General features: G+C 38.8%; 1 protein-coding gene across 1 annotated transcript in view; it reads right to left on the reverse strand.

Moving 5' to 3' along the window:
• Positions 1–23,743, reverse strand: part of SLC4A4 (solute carrier family 4 member 4) — a 350,822-nt gene that overhangs the window by 41,646 nt on the left and 285,433 nt on the right. Inside the window, exon 16 of the mRNA XM_082645180.1 lies at positions 11,276–11,467. Coding sequence (XP_082501306.1) covers positions 11,276–11,467 — 192 coding nt within the window. The remainder of the gene's footprint in view (positions 1–11,275; positions 11,468–23,743) is intronic.

The raw sequence follows: 23,743 nt of genomic DNA on the forward strand, positions 1-23,743 counted from the left end.
AAATAGATGGCAGGGATCAATTTGGGGAAAACATATAGTACAGCAGTTAGAAGCACAGTTTCTATAGTCAGATTACCTGGGTTGGAACTCCAGTACCGTTATTTCCTACTTGTAAATACTTGTCCTTTCTTAGCTTTAATTACTCCAACTGCAAAATGTAGCCAAAATAATCCCTACAACTTCAGCGGTCTGTCATAAGAATTACACAGGATAAGCCATGAAAGTGCTTTTTAGCATAGCAGCTGCAGCATCACAAAGTCTCCTAATATACATTAACTCAGGTCATTTCAAGTTCCACAAAGCCTCTTTGGCTGCAGAAACCACTGGAATAACTAAATAGTCTACTGTCAGGAGGTCTCTGAAAGAAATCTTGAATTCCAAGAAACAAGAAATAAAAACCCAGTAATAATATGAAACTGCTACTCAGAGCTCATTTTGGTTGGAAGTATCTGGAATCCCTGCAGAAAAAGGATGCTGCCCAGGGGCTCAATACGGGAGGAAACACCCATTTTCTGAAGTTTTGTGCAAGTAAATTTTCACACGGGCAGCTCAGGATGGTCTGGCAAGAGACGGTCATTGTTGAAGTAGGCTCAGGAGTACATTAAGATGTTACAGCAGCCTCTCTGGTCTGGTAGGTCATGAATCACTGCAAGACCAGAGGTCACTGCCAAGGCAAAAAAGAAGTTCTCTCTTCTTTATCACCCTACCAATCCTTACTCAGCAGATCCAACCTGTTGACAGCTCAGGTATCCCACAAGTTGTTCTTTCTAAAGAGGGTAATGGTTATTAAAAAGGCACTGCTCCTCCTTCTTTTCCCCACCATAAACAGGAGAAGGGAAGTAGACGGTAGCAATTGGCCATTTCTTGGTAGAAATGCCCCTAGGGCCCGCACCTCTGGCCCTTCTAGGGGACAGATCTGCCTGACCGGAATCACTACCAGGCACCAGGGAAATGCTGCTTCTTTACTTAGGAGAGGAGCCATTCTCAGCCTTCCATAAACTGAGCACCTAAACCTGCTCTCTCAGTAGTTTTCTTCATTTTAATTAATGGCAGATTATTTTTTTCCTATCGCTTAGGCCCAAAACTTTGGACTATCCATGCAACCCTTCTCTTTCCCTCACATCCTACATCCAACAGGTCAGCACATTACCTTCAAAACATATCTGGGATCCTGTCTCTTCTCATCACCTCCATTGCTATTCCCACCCTTATCTAAACCACCACTTTATCTCATATGGTTCCTGCTTCCTGTCTCTATACTCACCAACTTGAGGACACTGCCAAGGTATCACCCAGAATAATCATGTTAAAATTTAGGTCAGATAATGTAGAAGGCAGAGTAATGCCCCTCTAAAGATATCTAATTCCTGGAACTTGTGAATATGTAATGTTACACGGCTAGGGAGAATCAGACTTGCAGACAGAATTAAGGCTACTAATCAGACTACCTCGCGATTAGGGAAACCATCCAGGATTATTCCAGTAGGTCCAGTGTAATCACAAGAATCCCTGTAAGTAAAAGGGGAGGCAGGAGAATCGGTGTCAGAGTGATGCAGCCTGAGAAAGACTTGACTGGCCACTGCTGGCTTTGAAGATGGAGGAATAGGGCCAAGAGCCAAGGAATGTGGGCAGCCTCTAGAAGCTGGAAAAGGCAAGGAAAGACAGTCTCCCCCAGAGGCTTCAGAAAGAACACAGCCCTGCCAACACCTTGATTTTAGCCCGTTGAGATATATTTCAGACTTCTGACCTCCAGATCTCAAGACAGTAAATGTGCTGTTTTAAGCCATCGTGTTTGTGGTAATTTGATACAGCAGCCACGGGAAACTACGGATAGTTTGGGCTTCCCTGGTGGCACAGTGGTTAAGAACCTGCCTGCCAACACAGGGGACATGGGTTCAAGCCCTGGTCCGGGAAGATCCCACACGCCACAGAGCAACTAAGCCCATGCACCACAACTACTGAGCCTGTGAGCCACAACTACTGAAGCTCACGCGCCTACAGCCCGTGCTCCGCAACAAGAGAAGCCACTGCAATCACAATGAGAAGCCCACGCACAGAGACAAAGAGTAGCCCCCGCTCGCCGCAACTAGAGAAAGCCCACGTGCAGCAACGAAGACCCAATGCAGCCAAAAATAAATAAATTAAATAAATAAATTAAAAAAATAAAATAGTTTATTTAAGTTTAATTATTAGTTTCACAAATTTATATATAATATATTTATATTATATATAAATTTGGTAGAACCCCTTGGCAATGGCATTCTTGTCAAGTGTGGTACTATTATACTATAGGTATAACAGTAGCTAAAAAGTCAAATGCTAATAATTTAGGATTACATTTCTTGAAATGTATGGGGAATAAAAAGATACTCTGTTAATAATATTGCTTGACCTCATTAAAAATCACAGCTAGGGTGATATGTTCTGTACAGTTATACTCACTACTATTTCCCCTTTCTTCCCCTTAAATTGTACAATACGGTTCAGGTACATCAGGAATCACTCCTGGAGAGTGTTTATTATAAGACATTCATTTCTAAGATAGTGGATCTGGTTTGAACTTCATAGTCAAGGAAATTGATTTTTCCCAGGCCACTTTTGTATTCAACTCTAAATCTTCTAATTAGTGAAGGCAGGTAGGGGTGCTATTTTAGCAGGCTCTTCAGGTCTTACCCTGTACTAAAATTAAACTTTAATTTGAACTGCCTGAAAAATGTCAAGCACTGAGTATACAAGCTTACTAGATATACTCTAGGACCCAGGTACAGGAGCGTGGCGTCTGGCTTTAAGGATGTAAGAATCACTCTGTTTGGGTCCTTCTTACCTTTCCAAACACATTTAGCAAAAGAAACATGTATGAATTTCCTTTCATTTTTTAGTTTATTTTATCTTCCCTTTTCATCAAACTTCATCTCTTGCAAAAACTCCAAAACAGTACCCTTTTATGTGTCAATATATAAACAAAGAAATCAAATTAGAAACCCATAGTCCCTACTTCCCTACTAGCTATTACTGGTAATGATTAGAAGTGCCAAAGTTTTCATGAGAAAACTGTTCCCACAAGATTTCATGCCCAATCCTGTGGATTCAGAGGCCTCAACTTTATTAGCTTGGACAAACATCATAACTAATGGGTCCATCCAATCAAATGCTAAGTGTCTCTAGGCTCACACTTCAATATCCTAGGAATATAAACTATCACAATCTAAATGAAACACAAGTTAACTCATATATATCAAGGACTAACTATAAAAAAGTTTGCTGTTTTTTTTGGAGTGGTACACAGATGTGCTATGACATATAATAATCCCTACCTCCATTCATGAACGGGGAAAAGGAAAGCGTGTTTCAACTAAGATTCTTATATACCAGAATGGTTTTGAGCTCTTTTATTTTTGTTTACCATTTTTTAATTATAAAATTGGAGAGGAGAAGAATATTTCTGTCCTCTGCAGAATTACAAAATATCTCAATCTAATAAAAAGCAACCAGCTTAAATATTTAAACTATCAAAGCAAAGAAGAAATTAAGTGGATGGGAAGGGAAATTCAAATAACCATCTAATAAATCTATTATACACATACTCTTCATGAAAGATGGTACCGTATTAGTTATTAAGAGAGTCATAATCATTGAGACACCAACAGTGAGAAGCTAGTTAATTTACAGGGGAAAAAAAATGAATTGGGTTCCTCTGAAGCCCCAGAGGATATCTGGTTTTCACTTTGCGAGGACCGCAGCTGCTCCTAAATTAACTGGGGGAAAGGCTGTGAGCCTGCAGAGCAGTTCTCAATGGATGGAGCTGTTATAAAGAGACAACTACAGCAGCAGGCACTCTGTGGGTTCTCAATAAATATTAATTCAGGATGTCGATTCCTCGCATGATCGCCATGCTTGGAAAATGCTAAACAACAGTGTAAAAACGCATTTATTCTAGATGAAAAAAAAGTGTGTCAGACAAATATGTGTCTTTGGCAGTCATGAAAAGGCACAAAATACTATGAAAGTTTAAAAATTTGATCCACCTCCCCCATGGCCAATGCTATACAGCACTATAAAAGAAATAAGCATTAATATCAGTACAGCAATCATAATACACTGTATTTTGAATCAATAATACCCACTATAATTAGAATTCAATAAAAGGAAAATCTGATTTAGACTCCAGGATTTTAATGCCATAAGCTCTGAAGTCAGAGAAATTCAGGGAACAAAGAAGGGAATTGGATTGGGCAATTTATCTAGGAGGGGCTTAGAGCCAGTGAAAGTCTACTAGAAAAAAAAAATTTGTTTTTCCAAGCAGGGAACAGAGGGGAGTAGGCCTAATCAAGTGGTTCAGCAGGGAAGCTAAGGAGACTTTAGCAGTCATGGGCCTCTTCCTCTATTCTGCCTCAAACTGAGCAGTAGAACAAAAGACCCAAATGCGTGAGTGCCAGAAGCAAATGAGTAAATCACCTGGGAAATACTACGTCCCAATCTGGTCACTATATTCTAAGTAGAAACTGAAAATCTGGAGCTGACTCAGAGAAGGATGACCAGTGGAATAGGAGTCCAGCAATCACATCTCATACAAAATGATAGGAGGCCTAAAGAAGTTGTAGGGAGAAACTGCCTTCAAATATGTGAAATCTGTCACAGGAAAGAAAGACTAAACTTGTTCTGTGTAGCTTCGAGGGCAACGGTGGACCCCAAGGACGAGGCTGTGGAAAGGCAGATTTGCGTTTCCATCAGGAATGCCTTCGGAGATGTGAAGTTCCTGTTCCAGGAAGCATTCGCGCAGCCCACAGATGAGTGCTTGTCAGAAATGAAGAGGCAACGATGGACTAGACGGTATTCAAAGTCCTAATACTAAAATTAATGAATAAGACCCAACTGTCAAAATTTCTTGATCGTCTAATAGGGTCTTCTTCGATATATCCCCCCAAAACCATTACAACAAAGGGCTTTAAAAGGAAGGTGGTTTTGGGCTTCCCTGGTGGCGCAGTGGTTGAGAGTCTGCCTGCCGATGCAGGGGACACGGGTTTGTGCCCGGGTCCGGGAGGATCCCACATGCCACGGAGCAGCTGGGCCCGTGAGCCATGGCCGCTGAGCCTGCGCGTTCGGAGCCTGTGCTCCGCAGCGGGAGAGGCCACAACAGTGAGAGGCCCGCGTACTGCAAAAAAAAAAAAGAAAAAAAAAAAAGGAAGGTGGTTTTATAATTTACATTAAGGTACAAAATTTTAAATTTAAAAAGAACTGGTAAGTCATATGTATAAATGAGACAGTCTAGAAATAGAGCAGGAGATCATTTTGTGTTAATGGATAGATTTCAATGCTGGTGACTTTTCTATGGTGCTTCTGACCAACAAGGTACCACGGTCAAAATGACTTCTGTCCACAGACTACCTCTATACTGCCATTAAAACCTCTCACATCACACGGCAAAAGGGACTTTGCAAACAAACAAAACTGTCAAAAACACTTTGGCCAAACAATGCTCCCAACCTTTTTTTTTCTTCGGGCTCAATTCAGGTTGACTGTATTTTTTGTTATACATCCACAAAAACTTAAGTATTTGTAATCTTTGTTGAATGTTGAACAGATTGGGCTGTGTTCAGAACCTAATATCCCTCTGTCATTCTTAAGAAAAAAAATATGAATGTGAGTTTTGAATTAAAAACAACTTTGACTTTAAAAATTATTTTCCTTGGTACAAAATAACACAAGAATTTGAAAATCTGATTCCCTTTCACTGACAAGCAAAGTCATTTTCCAAATGAGCTTCAATGGCAGGATGTGGTCTGATGTTTCTGCAAGAACCAGCCAAATGTCACCCAGTATTATTAACACTAGGATGGGACAAAGAATAAAGGCCCACTATTTCTTCCTCATGTTTGGATACATTATTTGTTTTAATTTGATAGTTTTTACCATTCACCAAAAAAATTTCTGAGAGAAAAAGAAAACAGAGTAGGGATGTTACCTGATTCTTGTAAAGAGTTGTTTATAAACTAAACACATCCAACATTAACAGAATTGTCACAGGCCAAAAGGACAACTAAGAATCATGGTTCCAAAAATACAGCTAATTGTAGAATCCTAAACTGTGTTTTATATGGATAAAAACTAACGTGTCACCTAACTAAAATGCTCATTGTGTTTTTTTCTCACCCATAAAGCCAGTTCCTCAAAGACCACCATCAATTTACTTAGGTCACATGAAGTCACCAAAGTGTGATCCTATAGTAGACAGTAAGCATGAATAGGGCAGAAGGATCAAAATGAATCATCTCATTTAAAAACTCAAAAAATCTAACTTGTTCAACAAATACATATTAAGTTCCTCTATATTCCAGGCCCATGAATTACTTGTCTTTGTATCCTTACCATCCAGCGTTGTATCAAGCACACATGAGACTCAAAATAATTTTTTTCAATATTGAATGAATATACTAATTAACTATAGAATTTAGAATACTGTTATTTTTTTAAGAAGGATATCAAAGAACATTCTGCTCAAATGTTATCTAAATAAACCATAGAAGTTGCCAAAGCTATTAATGGTACCTGGCACTTACTGATCTTCTCTATTTAAATAACAATAACAACCAGGAGGATATTAAAGAATCTTACCATTACATCAATTCATGGGAGTGTTAGAACTCTTACGTTTTCCAAGGGGAGGAAAAAGAGGAAATTAAGTAGATCCTTAAGAAAAACATTTTCATGCCAATTACACACATCAACCAGCCACACTGCACCTGACTATATTAAAGTATCAATAATTCTGCCTAATTCAGAGGCTCTGTGGCTTTATGAATTCTACTAATCACAACCCTGCTCCATCTTTAAGCTGACTGCTTTCATTTGGCCACTACATATTGCAGTGATGGCATCTCTGCTCCATGAGCACCACCACTTGTTGGTAGGGGACTCTGGAAGAACATTTCCTGGTAATACCCCAGGCCATCTGCCACAGAAGATCATAGATTATGCTGTGATACTCCTTCAGGAAGTTTTGATGCCAAAACACTGGCGAAAGACTTGAGGCCGATGTAACAGAAGAGTAAATGTATGGGATAACAGACTAATGCACCCCTCTAAAAGGGATGGAGCACAAAGCGGGCAGTCAGTGGGGTACTGTACTCCACCACGCTCCACAGAGCATTAGGGCTCTCTGCAAGTGCCTGATAGACAAATCAAATTCCTGATGCACAGGCTAGCAAAGGCAAACTGTTTCACCTTAAGTGCTCACACTTATGGACCGCCAGTGGCTTCATGAGGGAGGGGAAGAGTGGATAACCAACCCTGGTCTAGGCAAAGGCAGTGAGAGACTGAACTAAGGGAACATAAGTGTACATATAAAGGGGAGCGATTATAGCAGGATAATCGAGGGGGCTGACGAGTTTAACTTGATAAAGAAAAACCTGGAAAGGTAAATACGATGGATATCATCTTTTATCATACCAGATCCATTTCTACTTTTCTCCACCAGGCTCTCTGCCTTGGGAGGCTGACCTGTGTGGTCTACAATAGGCTCACTTGCTCTCCAGATTCCAGAAGCATTCAGCCTGGGCAGGCCATGGGGGGAAGAGAAAGATCAGAGCATTGATTCCCAAAGCTATACCCCTTTGAGGTTGCCTCAGACTGGCTAAATCCAAAGTCATGGGGCCTTTCAGGAAAGCTCTCTCTACCATTTTGTCTTCCCCAGGTTCCAGCAACCACTTCTTTTCCACATCCTTTGAGTGAGGGATAGTAACAGTGCCACTGCTACCAGACACTACACTCTCCCTTGCGGTTTCCCTAAACCTGATCTCACCTTTGCAAATGATGCTTTCATTAAACCCCTCAGACTATCCTAATGTGAGTGTATAATTTGCTTCCTGCTGGGACTCTGACTGATACACCAAGTATGATTTTAAGATTTTGATCTTGGGTGGCTGTGAAGAGAGGTGATATTATTAACTGAGGTAAGGAGTACCAGAAGATAAGGACGTTCCACTGTGGAAAGACAACCCCAAGTTTTGAATTCGCTACACGGAGATTGTGGATCATCCACAGAGAGAGGTTGGCAGCAGCTTCAAAAGCAGACCTGGCATAAAGATGGAGAAGATAATGAACTTTTGGGAATCTGTAAGTCCTGATCATTGCTATAAGCACAAGTTGAATACAGAGAACTTATTTTAGGAGACAGAATCAGAAAACTCTCTTTAAAATTATAGAATACTAGAGTTTAAAGGATGTTAACTGTCACCTATTAATTTCTTTAAGTCTCTCGCTTTATGCGTGTGGACTAAAGTCCGCAGTTAGCTATCGAAGGGCGCACTGTTAGTTAATGGCAGTGCTGGCACCAGCATCTACGGCTTCTGGGTTCCTACATCTGTGCTCTTTCCATAAATTGCAGCATTTATCTCTACTTGACTGGTTTCCACTAGTCAACAAGTATTGAGTACTAGCCTGCATCCAACCTGGTGCTAATTGATGTGAGGAGTAAAATAAAAGTATAACAGTTTCCCAGCAGTTTACAGTCTTCATCGACTAACAACTCATGCAAAAGTTTGGAAATGACAGTGCAAGATAGCAATGACTGTGTAAGTTAAAGGAGAATCGGACATTTTGTACGGCAAGGACACTGCCATCCAGTATTAGCATTTTGCAATTTTAGAGGTTTCACGTGAATTGTTGGTGCAAGTGAGGAAGCAGTAACAGTTAGGCTTGATTACTGTCACAGTAGTCAAGGACTATCTAACTTATCATGTTTAAGCATATGTTTTAATTGTAGAATATAGTATACAAGTATAAGAATCTATAAACCTATGTGCTCCTACCTATAGAGACCATCCTTTTAAATGACAGTTTAAATGAAAACATGTTTTGGCAAATGAGAGGGAAAAAAGATGCTCTTATTATTCATGTATGTGTGTATTAATTTATGTATGTATTATTATTTAGCTAGAAATGTGAAGTGAGTAGGGGAGATGACAGAGTGAAAGCCTACACACTTAAACATTACTCCTTAGAAATCACATATATTTTCTCCTGCCTGTTTATTTTATAATTTGGTGTAAACAATTGTAAACAATGCTGAGAACCTTCTCAATAGGAATTGTAATTAGAATGCTATCATTATTCTATTTTCACATATTCAACATTTTTCAACATTTCTCAATAGCATTTATCAGTGTCTGAGAAATTACCTGCTTGGGCTCTTCTAAGGGGCAATTTCTTTAAGTCTCAAGAGCTATTATCAATTTGGGAATTACTGCTGGGAAAAAAAGGTGATATCTACATAAACAGTTAAAATTCATCACTATTCATCTTAAGGTTGAAATTATTTGCCAACTATGATTTACAAGTGCTTCACAAATTTTCTACTTTTCTACCTACTACTATGCCTAAATAATATCAGACTTCGGCAAATGAAAGATATAAAAAGGGTGATGATTCCCAAAGTGTGAGCCAAAAAAAAAAAAAAAACAAGATGCCCCATGAATTAATAATTAAGAAGGAAAAACCTCAATAGAGAAGAAGAAATCATCCTCAAAGACCTCTACCCAGGAATCTGTTCTACAGGTAATATACCACTGAAGAGGTGGATCAAGTAAGCACATTTCCCAGTACATGAACTGGTGTTACAAGCTCAAATGTCTTCAGGGACATGCACTTAATCTGAATGTGTGAAGCAGCCAAGTCTTAGACAACAGAGAGTTGTGAGGACAATAACTACCTGCAAAGAACAGGTTCCACCTAAGCCTCCAAGTGTGTATGTGTGTGCATGTGTGTGTTTACAAACTGTGAACTAAACAAAGAATGTCTGGGGGTTGAATTCTGCCTGTGGACCACCAGTTTGTGACGTCCATTTAAGGCAGACAAAGTTGAACACTTCTTCCTACATTTCACTTTGAGGAAATGTTTCATTCTTTGGGCCAGCTAGCTCGAGACATTTCATTACAGCTGTGGTCTGAATGTTGCGACCCTCCAAAATCCATATGTTGAAATTCTAACCCACAAGAAGATGGTATTAGGAGGTGGGGCCTTAGGAAGAACATGAGGATGGAGGCTTCAGGAATGGCATTAGCGTTCCTATAAAGGACACTCTGCAGAGCTCCCCAGCTCTTCTACCTCCTGAGGGCACAGTGAAAAGGTGCTGGCTAGGAACCAGCAAGAGGGCTCTCACCCAACCATGCTGGCACCTGATCTTGGACTTCCTGGCCTCCAGAGCTGTGAGAAACAAATTTCTGTTGTTTATAAGCCCTCCAGTCTGGTATTCTGTTATAGCCACCCAAACAGATTGAGACAATCATCAAACCTTCCCTTTATTTTCTATTTTAAAAGAAATATCAGAGAGTCAAAAAATTTCCTAGCTGAAAGTGAATATATTAATTGTCAGTTTCATTTCCCAGGAATTAAGAAAAGGAACTTTATCGACTGCATCTCACGTCTTCCAAAGTTCTCCTGCTCCTTCTACACAGAACACAGGAGGAGAGATTCATGAGATTTCAGCCGTAGAGAGCACCTCATTGATAAAAATCAGGTATAATCAACATTACTAAGAAGTATTGACACCCTAAACAGTGAGAACTGAACTGTAAAGCAAAGGATTAGTTTCGTTCTGCAGGTAAAAACACAAAATGCCATTAACTAAATGTTGGTCTTATCTTGTAGTCTCCCAAGGAACCACAGTTTTGACTTTGAGCTCACCTAAGCATATTAATGGGAGACAGGATGTCTGCACAACTCAGCTCAATTATCTGTGTTTCCATAGTAGGGCATTCGTCACTATGGGAAGGAAAGGTTGGCTCAGATGACACTCATATCTTACACCAGTACTTGTGTAACACGGCTCAAGTTTACTCCTACAGTCCATGATTCAACTACTCAATTACTCTCATGTGCAGCTGATGAACAAAGGGTTCTATGTCAAAATTCCTGATTAATATGAAAAGAGTTTTGGCTTAGGTACTTAAACACACTATGGATTTAGAAGGTCTTTTCTTAACTTGTGCATTTTTGTATAGAATACACTCCACTTTTTTTTTCAGTACAGTTGGAATTACAACAGTAAGAATTTAGGATAGAATTATGTGAGCAAAATCCTTGGATGGTTTTTCAAAGCTAGACTACAATTATATTAAGAATATGTATGCACATAGACATAGACTGGAAAGCAATTTTTTAAATGCACAAAATTATATTGGAAAGGTTGAATTACAGGTGCCTTTTTCATTTTGTAAAGCTGTATTATTGTTAATAAAGTGGGAATTCAATGAAAATTACTTAAAGCTCAGGTACTTACCGTGGTTGGAAAATAACGACTAGTTTTGAATTTTTTCAGAGCCATAGAAGAGGTGTAGGTGCCCAAGAAAAGGATGAAAGACATGAGAGTGATATCAGGAACATAACCACAGTTGTTGCCCATGAGCTTTCCTCCATATTTCAAACACTCCTTCGTCGTCAGAAATGCCCAGTCAAAGGTAGCATTATGGTGCTGAAGAAGAAAAACAGGAAAATTTTTCTAGGGAACACTGTGCCACAACAAAAGCAGCTTTTGATACCTGATGGGCTATATACGGAATTATGCTAAGAGTCTCTGTAAAACAGCCTGAGGGTAAACCATTGGAAGGTGACACCTGAGGAGGTGTTAATGGAATAACAGGTAAGGGGGGCCAGGAGGCTATCAATTATTGACAATACAATGAGAATGACGCAATCCGTTACCTGGTTTGTACTACAACCCTACAATCAACCATCTGTTCAACAGAAACAAACCACAGTCTTTCTTTCCTGTGAACCTTCCTGAGAGTAAACCAAGACACAATAATATCTTTTTTTTTTTTACAACTTTATTGGAGTATAATTGCTTCACAATGGTGTATTAGTTTCTGCTTTATAACAAAGTGAATCAGTTATACATATACTTCTGTTCCCATATCCCTTCCCTCTTGTGTCTCCCTCCCTCCCACCCTCCCTATCCCACCCCTCCATGCGGTCACAAAGCACCAAGCTGATCTCCCTGTGCTATGCAGCTGCTTCCCACTAGCTATCTACCTTACATTTGGTAGTGTATATATGTCCATGACTCTCTTTTGCTTTGTCACAGCTTATCCTTCCCCCTCCCCATATCCTCAAGTCCATTCTCAAGTAGGTCTGTGTCTTTATTCCTGTTTTACCCCTAGGTTCTTCATGACATTTTTTTTCTTAAATTCCATATATATGTGTTAGCATACAGTATGGAGGTTCCTTAAAAAACTACAAATAGAACTACCATATGACACAATAATACCTTAAGTCTCCAAACGTGAGACTCGCTGAAACACCTTTGTTGTTCAAAAAGTAATGACTTCTGATGGGACTTCCCTGGAGGTCCAGTGGTTGAGACTCCACGCTCCCAATGCAGAGGGCACGGGTTCAACCCCTGGTTGGGGAACTAGGATCCCACAGGCTGCACTAAGCAGACAAAAAAAAAAAGTACTGATTTCTGTAGTGCACAGATTCTTGTGCTTCAAGCTGATGGCCATAGAGTTAATGCTCTAAAGGTTATATTTGGTTAACTAATTTACCCAGCGCTTTCACAAATGAGCTATTTCTTTTCTAAATAACTATAGAGATTGGTGACTTCAGGAACTAAACTATAAAAATGTTGGGAGATCTCTTCTTTTTTCAATTGCATAACCTAATAAAATACAGCTTTTCTTGTTGACTCCAAGTCAGTGTCAAGAGAATGCATTATTGGAGAGTGCTGTGATGGGCTGTGGAGTTGGGTATGGGATCTCTAGCCCTGTGTTACATGGCCTCAAGCTCATAGGTCAATTTTCAAATTTTCTTCTGGTTCATGAACTGCTGTCATGTTGTCAGTGCTGTACTTCTTGACAGGAGCTCACTCCTGTTTCTGTTTCCAATATGCAAGAGAATCCTTTTGCTAGCATAGTGGATAAGGCCTGGGCACCCATCCTCCAGCTGCTGAGTTTTAGCTGCTATCAGCTCACAGCTGTCTCCTTCTCTAGAAAACTGCCTTTTGCTGCTTAAGAGCAGCCTCACCTGGAAGGTTATGCCCTCTTGCAGCCAGTTACTGACCAATGCTAATGGGGTGCTACTGTCTGAATATTTGGACTCCCCTAAAATTCATATGATGAAACTTTATCCCCTATGTGATGGTATTTGGAGGCAGGGCCTTTGAGGGGTGATTAGGTCAAGAGGGTGGAGTCTTCATGAATGGGATTAGTGCCCTTACAAAAGAGACCCCAGAGTGCTCCTTGTTCCTTCTGTCACATGAGGACACGATGAGAAGACTGTCTAGAACCAGGAAGCAGACTTTCACCAGACACTGAATCTGCCGGTGCCGTGATGTTGAATTTTCTCTTAGGTGCAGGGCTGATGGGTATGTCATGTGCTAACAGAAGAGTAATTTGAGAATACCTTTCAAAGAAATATAGAAAGAAAAACTTTTCCTGTCCGTTGGAGGCAAGAGTTGTCCCTCACACCAAATGCATCATCAATATCCTTTACTATTCATGAATTCTCTCAATATAAGTCATCTAGTCATAAAAGAAGATCACACACATAAAAGAAGAATCTCTGGCCAGAAAGAGTTCATATTTTTATAGAGCTCAAAAGATAAAGTTCTTATATAAGTCAGGAACCCCCCCCGCCAAAACTCTAGATCTTTCCCTGAAATATTAGCTTCAACTTGTAAACAGCTGAATTGCACAATTACTCTTTTGTTAAAGTCTGTTTCTGAGAGGTGATTAATCACATCTCATTTTGTTTTTCAGATTTCTGCATATGGATATTTTTTGCATAATACCTTTTAAGTTTAGAGGTCATAACAGGTAACAGATTTCTTTGTTTTAAAACCAGCAAAAATTTACCATAATTTCACTTTAATTTCAGCACTTTAATATCAGCAGAATCCTTCTTTATAGCTGCAGCTCCCAGAAGAGGTAAGCTGCATTAAAACAACCCCAACAGGCAGTTTTATTGATTTTCTTAGAGAGATTCAAGTTGAGGTGAAAACTATACAGATGTGCATGACAAACATGGTTTCTTGTTTACATCAACTTAAAATGCCAGTAACACATTTTTGTATGCCTCTAATGATTCTTTGTGTCATTGTACAGAAATTTTAGCCTCCAACACCATCTTTCACTAAGGGCTTCAGTATAAAAACTTTAGGCAGCATGTATTTATCTCAGTATCTGTATCTTAACACACAGTTTCCCACTCCCATAAAACAAACTCTAGCTAAAAATAATTCTACTTAAATATCACTAAAAAGACATCTATATTATTTGTGTTATTTCAGTGTTATTATTCTGCATAAGCTGGTATCAATGAATGTTAATTCTGTAAAACTCCAGGCAAAATCCATATCGTAAACTAAACATTAAGACCAAGCATAACTCATTATTAATGATGTATATAAGTAAAGATGAAAAGTACAGTGTTAGATAATTAGCTTATGATTTAATCATCACATATATCAATTTATACAATTTTTACTATAACATATCTCATTTTGTTATCTATGAAACAGATACTTCTGTGTAGAAATAACATCTTTTGCTTCAGAGGTCAATTTTGCCTTACCTAAGTATAGGAAACATTAAAAACAACAAAAACTGCGCTGATACAAGTTGCTACTTGCTAGAAGTTAATGGTTTTTAAATTTTTATCATCAGTGAACCATCTTTTTCATGTAAAATTTACCCAGGACCCCAATAATTAAAACGGACATAACTGAGCTATTCTGCCTTTACACGGTTAGGAGGCCTTGAGTCTCTCTGTCTCTCAACGTCCCTGGCTACCGCAAAGCAGCTCCTGACTCACCTCTCTGGAATCCTAGCTCAGTCTGAGAGGAGTTTGAGATTAACAGATACACCCTACTATATTTAAAATAGATAAACAACAAGGACCTACTGTATAGCACAGGGAACTATATTCAGTATCTTGTAATAGCCTATAATGGAAAAGAATCTGAAAAAGAATAGATTTGTATACATATATATAACTGAATCACTTTGCTGAACACCTGAAACTAACACAACACTGCAAATTAACTGTACTTCAATTTTTAAAATTGTCATCATCTTCACGGACAGCACTCTTTTCTCCAAGCTGTGCTCTCTTCACACCGAGTTCTCTAACGACAGGTTAGGGGCATGTGACGTGAAGTAAGGATGAGAATGGAGAAAGGTCCAGATAGGTCAACATAAGGATGAGAATGGAGAAAGGTCCAGATAGGTCAAGTTATTCCACTGATTGGGGCGATTATTCAACTAATCATTTTGAGCTCCATTCTGGGCTGGGTGCTGATACAGAGAAGTTCTAAGTGTAGCTTCTGCATTCAGTAAACTTAAATCTACTCCATGTTCGTGGACACAAGAAGTTTCCTATGTAGGCAGCCTTAGGTCAGCAGCTTTGAAGCAAAGTAGGTGAACCCTGGAGGGAGGCTGGTGCTGAGCAGAATTATCTATTCACTATCTGTTTATCTATCTACCCATCTCTTATTAAAAAGTTATCTAAAATTACCATGAGTAGTTTAATCTAGGAGTCAGTAAACAACATATCACTGGCAAAATACAACCCACTACCTGTTTCTGTAAATAAAGTTTTATTGAAACACAGCCATGCTCATTCATTTACACACAGTTCATGGCTGCTTTTTGCTACAGCTGCAGCGTTGAATAATTTCAACAGAGACTGATGCACGAATCCTAAAATATTTACTATCTGGTTCTTCATAGAAAAAGTGTGCCTACCGTGGTTTAATCTCTTGTCTAGGACTCCTATGTTACTTTACGTTATTCTACTAAATAAAAATCTCATGATTTCATCAGAATAGTACATTACACATTTTTGTTTGGCAGCCTTTTATACTTATTATTTCATGAATAGTGTTTGTGATGGTGGTTGATTCACTGTAAATAATTCTGGTTTTGATCATTTGTAATTCAGTCATAGAATAAGCAAAAAGATGTAAATGATTCTTCTTTAGTTCATGGAAATACTGAACATGTATCAAAGCAGCAGACTGGGAAAATACCCTCATGGGTTTCAATCTCAACTCTATCACCACTCAGTTGGAACACAGAAAAAAGTAACTTCACTTTCCTGTGCAACTACAAATAGGACTTTTTACTTAAATAGCTGTAAAAGAGTACCATGAAGATCACTGTGATCCTAACTTTGGAAAATGCTCTAAAGTGAATAGTATCCTTCACATGAAAACTACTCTGTTTACAGTTCAGTAAGTCATGGTGGAAAATGTACAACCAAATAACACTGGTTCCTGAAAGAAGGAAATACTGTGTTGGACACATCCAGCGTAGATGTCAAGTGACATGAAGAAGAAAGAAATCCCTCAATCCGCTGAAATATGTAAAACATTGTGTGTATGTACATTTATCTGGGAAGAGCGACCAAAGATTTCATTAGAACCTCAAAGGAGGCAGTGATGCAAAGAAGCTTCAGAAGTATTGCCTTCGTGTTGTTATAACTGAGATAATTCTGCCCGCCTAATATGACATTCTCTGTGTATTTCAACCACACTCCAATTTTCATTCACTCTAAGAGCAACTTCCTGCTTTCAGGATTAACAGTGATTTCTTAACCCCTCAGCAAATGTTCTCCAATTCAAAGAAAGATTAATCCTTTTGTACCTACTTCTTAGTAAACTATTCTACATCCGTACTTACATCCTCAGAGGCATGTTAAACTTAACCATGTTCAAAAACTAACTGCTAATCTTCCTCAAACCTGCTCCCCCTAAGGTCTTGCCCCCCATTCCTGTTAATAGCAACTTCATCCTCCTCGATTCTAAGAACAGAAAACCTTGAAGTCATTGTTAATTCTTTTCTTTCTCACAAGTCACATTATGGTGAAGACTTTATATTAAAATACGTCACATCTCACCCGTAACTATGGCTACCACTCTTGTTCAAGCAACCATTGTCTCCTCTGAGCTTAATGCAGGAGACTTCTATATCGCCACTCTGTCCTTTACTCCTTATAGGTGATTCTCATTTCTCTGTGGCTTTGATCTTTATTCCTCAAAAGTCTATGCACAGGATTTAAGTGATTAAATCAGAACTTTAATAACAAGACAGTTGGGAATATAATCTCAGAAGTCCTCTTTGCCTGTCAGAACTCTCACAGCACATGATCTCTAATTCTCATGATGTTTCTAACCTTCTATTGCAAGCACACTGTAGCTCCCTTCAATGAGACCATAAGTGTTATAAGGTGCAAATGCTCAGAGAGATGTCCAATGGGTCTGGTGACCTGCATCTAGGAGAGATGTCAAGTTTGGAGACATCGACTAAGGAGTCAGCTGCAAAGAGTTGATCACTGGAGTAATAAAATTTAATAAAACTACAAAGGGAAAGTGTGCTAGAAGAAACGAGTGTAAAACATCTAGGGTACCTGCAATGGAAGTAAAAACACCACAAAAGACTTTGAGAGTGATGGGTAAAAGGAAAAGTACAATCACAATGTTGAAAATCAAAGGACGAGAAAATAGTAAATGTCGGGGAGGGTTGATAAGGGTCTAATGTTGCAGAAATGATAATGAGGGATGAAGACTGAACAAAATCCATTGATTTATTTTCATTGCTTTTTCTGTGACTAGAATATTTTTGGTAATTTCTTGAGGGGAGTTCAAATAAGGGAAATGAGTTGAGAAATATGTGAGGATGAAAAACTGAAATGGCAATTTCAGACAATTTTTAAGAAATACAGTAACAAAAGGAAAGGCTAGAGCATGCGAGCATTACAGGATCAAGGCAAGTTCTTTAGGGCTGGTAAAGACTTTTGAGATGCTTGTGGTGGATGAGAAAGAACCCAGTTATGGGTATGGAAGGAAAAAGGGGGTGCTGGGAAAAACAAGAATGGAGGAAGGAAGGTGAAAGATTAAGATGCAGAGAGAGAAAGGGAGATTGACAAGGATTTGGTCTCTTTGGACAGGATGGGTAAAAGCCAGAAATGACAAAAGTATAACACCTGCAGACCGAAGGGACTGTGTGTCACCAAAAAATAAGAAAGAAGAGCAAAGACAGGGGCAGAATTCAATTTAGGATACAGCAGGCGCCAAAAGAAATGTTTGTTAAATGAATGAATGAAATCACTCATCAAGACACAAATATTTGACATATTTAAGGAGATATCTATCAGTGTAACTACTCTTTCTATCTGGAGAACAAAACTAAAGTAAAAAAAGTTCAACTTAGATCGTCAGGTAAAATCCAGTATTCCCAGTTACATATGAATTTCAAATAAACAGTGAATAATATTTTTAGTATAAGTATGTCCTATGTAATATGTAGGACATACTTAACACTAAAAAAATTGTTCATTATTTATCTGAAATTCAAATGTAACTGGGACCCTATTTTTTTTTCTAACTCTGGTGATATAGGCTATTTTGAGTAACAAAAGAGAAAGTAGAAAAATGTGGCCAAAAGAAAACAGAAAATGCACTGGGCCCCAATTACATGGCTAACTAAGATAAGCTGTAAGGGAACAATAAAGAAGAATAAAAGCAACAACTTTTAAAAGTTTTATTGGAGAAATAAAATATGTCCACTTAAATATTAACTAAAAATTCAAGGCAGCAAAAGCAAGTGTCTAAATGAATGGTACAGAGATGATTAGATCAGAAGAGGGACTGATTAATTTCACTGAGCACAGGGAAAACAAAAGTTAAACTGCACCTTGAAAAAAGAACTGGTCTTTGTAGAACTCTCATACTCAAAAGGCAGTAGGAAGAAGTGTGGCAGGACAACAAAACTAGAAAGGAATGACGGAGAGAGTAACAAAAGCCAATGAACAGGGGAATAAAAGTGACAGACTTTGGGTGTATATATCTTTCTGCATTGGCAGAAACAAAGAGATAAAGCATTAGATGGAGAGACACCATGAGCAAAGATGTGGATTCGGGGACATATGATGCTTCATTCACTCATCCAGTAAGTCCTTTAGGCACCACTTATTGAATGCTCACCATGAGGAGGAACTCACAGTGACTGGACCAGAGCAGAGTGTCTGTGTAAATGGGTAGTGAGAAAAAAGGTGCAAAGGAAATGGGACCAAGTTGCTGATGGTCTTAACTGAGGTCAATCTCATGAAAATAGATTTCCACCTATTTTTATGGATCTCATTTTCTAGAGGATGACCCTATTTGTATTGAGTGAATATGTTTATAAATCTTAAAAGTAAAATGTATACTGAAGGATTAATTTTAAAATTTAAAACACCATAGTAGCCTCTGCAAAGACAAGAGTGGGGTATATATGAGAGGCAGTGGGAAAAATTTTGACAGTCATTGAAGCTAGGTGATGTGTACATGTGAGGATTTATTGTACTATTCTATTTTAGTGCATGTTTTAAATTTTCCATAATATTTTTAAAAGTAGGAACATGTACTCTTTAAGGAGATTTAAGGACAGAATAGTTTTTGCACTTCACTTTCTTAATGAGAGAAAATCACAAGGATGCTATGCACAAGAAGATTAATATGACATTCCATTTCCCATAAAAATGAATGTTAGCTCCTAGAATCACCCTGAAGGTACATCAGATCAAAGCACTTTTACTTCCATGTCTGACTGCCAAGTGGTGTTTATGAGACTGTAACAGGCCTTGGGCCCATGATTAACAGCATCTCCATGTAGACTATCATGATATGCTTCATTGGGTAATACAATAAGCAAAAAAATTCAAAAATAAAAATTGAAGAGTCTACATTGCTCTCTTTGAGTATCAACTGGTAAAATATAAGCCTTTAAACACACACACACACACATATATTTATATATAAACATATATATAAATGAGGGTAATGCTACAAATAAAAGTCTCAAGGTTAAGTAGTTAATGTACTCATTTAGGACTTTTTCCCTGCAGTGGGTAAGCCAGACTTGCAGTGATCTGCAATCTTACTTTATGGTCTACAGGATGTACGTAACCTGTGACTGTAGTTATGTATACTGTTGTGAAATACCAAAACTAATTGGTTGTTTACTTATGATTAAGATATAGAAAGTTGGGTTTCCCTGGTGGTGCAGTGGTTGAGAGTCCGCCTGCCGATGCAGGGGACACGGGTTCGTGCCCTGGTCCGGGAAGATCCCACATGCCGCGGAGCGGCTGGGCCCGTGAGCCATGGCCACTGAGCCTGCGCGTCCGGAGCCTGTGCTCCACAACAGGAGAGGCCACAGCAGTGAGACGCCCGCGTACCGGAAAAAAAAAAAGATATAGAAAGTTACAGGAGACTGTTAGTTGTCCCAACCTAACAACAAAAGCAAGCAGGATAAGCTACAAAATCCTAGTTTTAAAAATTACACCAGTGAGATGAGGATGCAAAGAAACCTAAATAAACTAAATTCCAAAGTTACAAGACCTTCATAGGAGAGAAGAGATCCATGGCTGCCTCATCCCTGGCAGAGTAGCAGGTGGAAGATAAATGCACTGTAGATGGAGGGATGGAGAAATAAGCCAAATCTTTAATGAATTTTTAATGGTTGCCTGTAGTCTGGGGTGACACGTTGGAATTCTGTGGAGCCTCAGGTGTCGACAAAGCCTGCGTCCATCCGCCCACCAAACTTTCTAATGGTCTTTGTCAAATGCACAGATAGTTTAGAAAAGCCTGGAGATTCAACAGAAGAGCTGAGAGAAACCCCTCTTAGACACAGAGTCTCCATCAAATGCAAGAAAGCCACTTTTCTAAGATGGGAAGCAGGGCAGGAGAGCAGAGAGAAACCCCTCCATGGCATTCAGCTACTTCTGAAAGGGCTAAGGCATCTGCCCTCTGAAGGTGGGGGGGCAGAGCAGTTTGGCAAAGAAAGATCTCCCAAGGCTCAAAAAGCTGGGGCATAAAACAGGAAATAGAGCATTTCAAAGCACTTTCTGGGATGATGGAAATGTTCTATATCTTGTTTCGTGTGGTGGTTACATGAGGTAAAAACTTGTCAAAACTCATTGCAATGAGCACATAAGAACTGTGTCTTTTAAGGTATGACTCAATTTAATACAAAACGAAAACAAAAAGGAATGTAACATGAAAAACAAATACTAACCGATCCATTCTATCACGTCTTCAGAAGAGAAGCTTCTGACATTAGATTTTGAAATCTGCTCTCTCCCTCTAAGAGCTGGTAAGTGGAAGCCAGCAAATCTCAACACTAATTGCTTAGATACAGTGTGGATAAGCTGTGGCTGGTCTCAAAGATTTACAGAGCCCTTTTAAAGAGCTTTGTTTTGCAGGCTGAAGGGATGGATATTCCAAGTGAGAAATCAATGGGAAAACTGATGAAGGTGAGAAGATTTAAAGACACAATGATTCCAACAATAAATGCAAATAATGGAAAATCTGGCTTTTTATCTTGAAGGGTGGTTATTCTTGAGTTCTAACTTCTGTCTAAATGCTCTCATGTTCCGTTTTTCCTGCTGTTTCCCCCAGAAAACACACCCATAGCACAAGGAAGAAGCAAGCTTGTCTTCATGCTAATGAAGCTGAAAAGAAAAGGCCTTCCTTCCTCTGACAGGATGTTCTTAGGGCCTTGTGAGAGGGCGTCTCATGGGTGCCCAGGGGCTGCATGTCACTCTTACAGCACCTTCTTTCATGATCTAATTATGGCCAGATGAAAAGAAGGAAATAAAGTCCTGCTGACTGTAGGTCTTAGGAAAGGTTCAGGGGAACTGAGCTAGTGTGGCCAAACACACAGAGGACCCAGTAGGTGGTTAGAAGCAGTGGCTTTCAATTTCTTCTCTCCACCAACCTGAGTTTTGGTGACAAACAGCCCAGTAGAATGATAAGAACACCTAAATAGAATAAAAACAGTACCTAACATTGATTGAGAGACAAGTATGTGCCAGCCACTCTGCGAAGTTTTGCCTATTTATTAATCTGGCTCTTCTAGCATCTTTGAGGGAATACTCTTATCATCACCATTTTACAGATGGGAAGCTGAGAAGGTTCCACAGCCTGTTTTTAAAGTAGTGGGGCCTTGTGTTTGCAACCAGTCTGACATGAGAACTAAGTATCTGTAAATCCTTCTACAGGACATGCTATTCTGCTTCCCCAAAGAATGGAAATATGCAGATTTTGAAGTTAGAAGGCCCTGAGTCCGAATTCTGGTTTTACTATATACTGGTCATATGGCCTTTGGAAAGTCAGCTAACCTTTATAAGCCTCTGTTTCATCTATAAAATACAGGTAACATCATAACTCACAAAGGTATTGTGAGGATTATAAACAATTAATGTAAAGAGCCTGGCCCCTAGTAGGTGCTCAATAGTAGGTGCTATAAGTGATGATAATAAATCGTATTACCTCCCTAACACTCGTTTTTGGATCACATATATGTGTGTATGTGTTTATGCAAAGTATACATAAAGAAATAGATACAGATAGAAAAGGAGAAATAAAGAACAGAGTAAAAGTTGTCCTTTATAATTACATACACACACATTACATATTTTTCCCTAATTTCTTCTCTAGAGGTGCTGGACATAGCAACTTAACATTTTAATTAAGGTGTGCAACTGATACACACATGAGGGGACTGTTGCCCTGGAGTATAGAGCATTCATAGGAAGTAAAAAAGTAAACAATAGTAAACATTCCAATTTGCAACCACTGAAGCATCATGGTGCAATTAGCAATAGCACAGGTCGTGGATCCACCCAAACTTTAGTTCAATCTTTGTTCTACTAATTTATTGCTATGTGACCTAGAGCAAGAAAGGTTATTTACCTTCTGGAGCTTCAGTTGCTCTCATTTATAAAATGGAGATAATTATGCCCAGTAGGTCGTGTTAATGATTACAATACATATTAAGGTTTATAACAATGATAATATGTATAAAACACCTGGTCTCTTGTAGATGCTTTATAAATGGTAGCTAAATTATCATCATTATTGGGCCTTTATGTCCTCTGTCATGGTCATACCAGAAGTCAACCACAATGTCCATTTGTTTTCCATGAATCTTATAGTGACATCTTATTATAATTACATATCAATTACTAGAGTCTCACCAGGACTTGCCCAAAGACAGGGCTTAAAAAATTCATTAATTTTAAAGGTTTCCTTGATTAGTTACAAAAACAAGTTAGGAAACAATCTCTTTTTAAGTCATTGGAAGTATTTTATTAATTTTTATTGCAAATGAACTTACCGTTTTAATTAGTTACATATATATTTTAAATTTTTAATTAGATTTTAATTAAATTCCTTAAAAGTCTAGAAGGAAGTATTTTTCTCTGTGTTTTAGTCACATCCTTTTAGGCACTAGGCTGGCTGGCTGGCTTGAAGATTGAAAACTGAACTCTCTTCTATATGTGGCCTTTAAAACATATACATACTCTTTCATATACACACTCTCTCTCCCACACACACATACACACACACACGCTCTCAAACATGGAAGAAACAGAGAGGCAAAGTTTGGAGAAAGTCAGAGAAAACAGTAAGGAAAGAAGTCAAGAGAGCCATTGAATATGAAAACAAGAGAGAAACAGGGTCAAGTGAGAGTTGTCCAGGAAAGATACAAAGCATCATCTTTGAAAGGGATGTTGTGGGCACTGATTATATAATATCTGCAGAAGTGTTCTGGTCTCCTGAGAGATGGGCACTCGATCAATACAAAGTATTATGTATGGGTTCTGTCTTTATAACTGAGAGATTGATATTCTTTGGTAAGATTCCATATCCAGTGTAGAAGGAACACAATTACAAGTCTGAAACAGCACTTTCCCCTTTTTCTCTAAC

The sequence above is a fragment of the Mesoplodon mirus genome, assembly GCF_964341445.2.
Source record: "Mesoplodon mirus genome assembly, chromosome: 2".
In the NCBI taxonomy this organism is placed as follows: Eukaryota; Metazoa; Chordata; class Mammalia; order Artiodactyla; family Ziphiidae; genus Mesoplodon; species Mesoplodon mirus.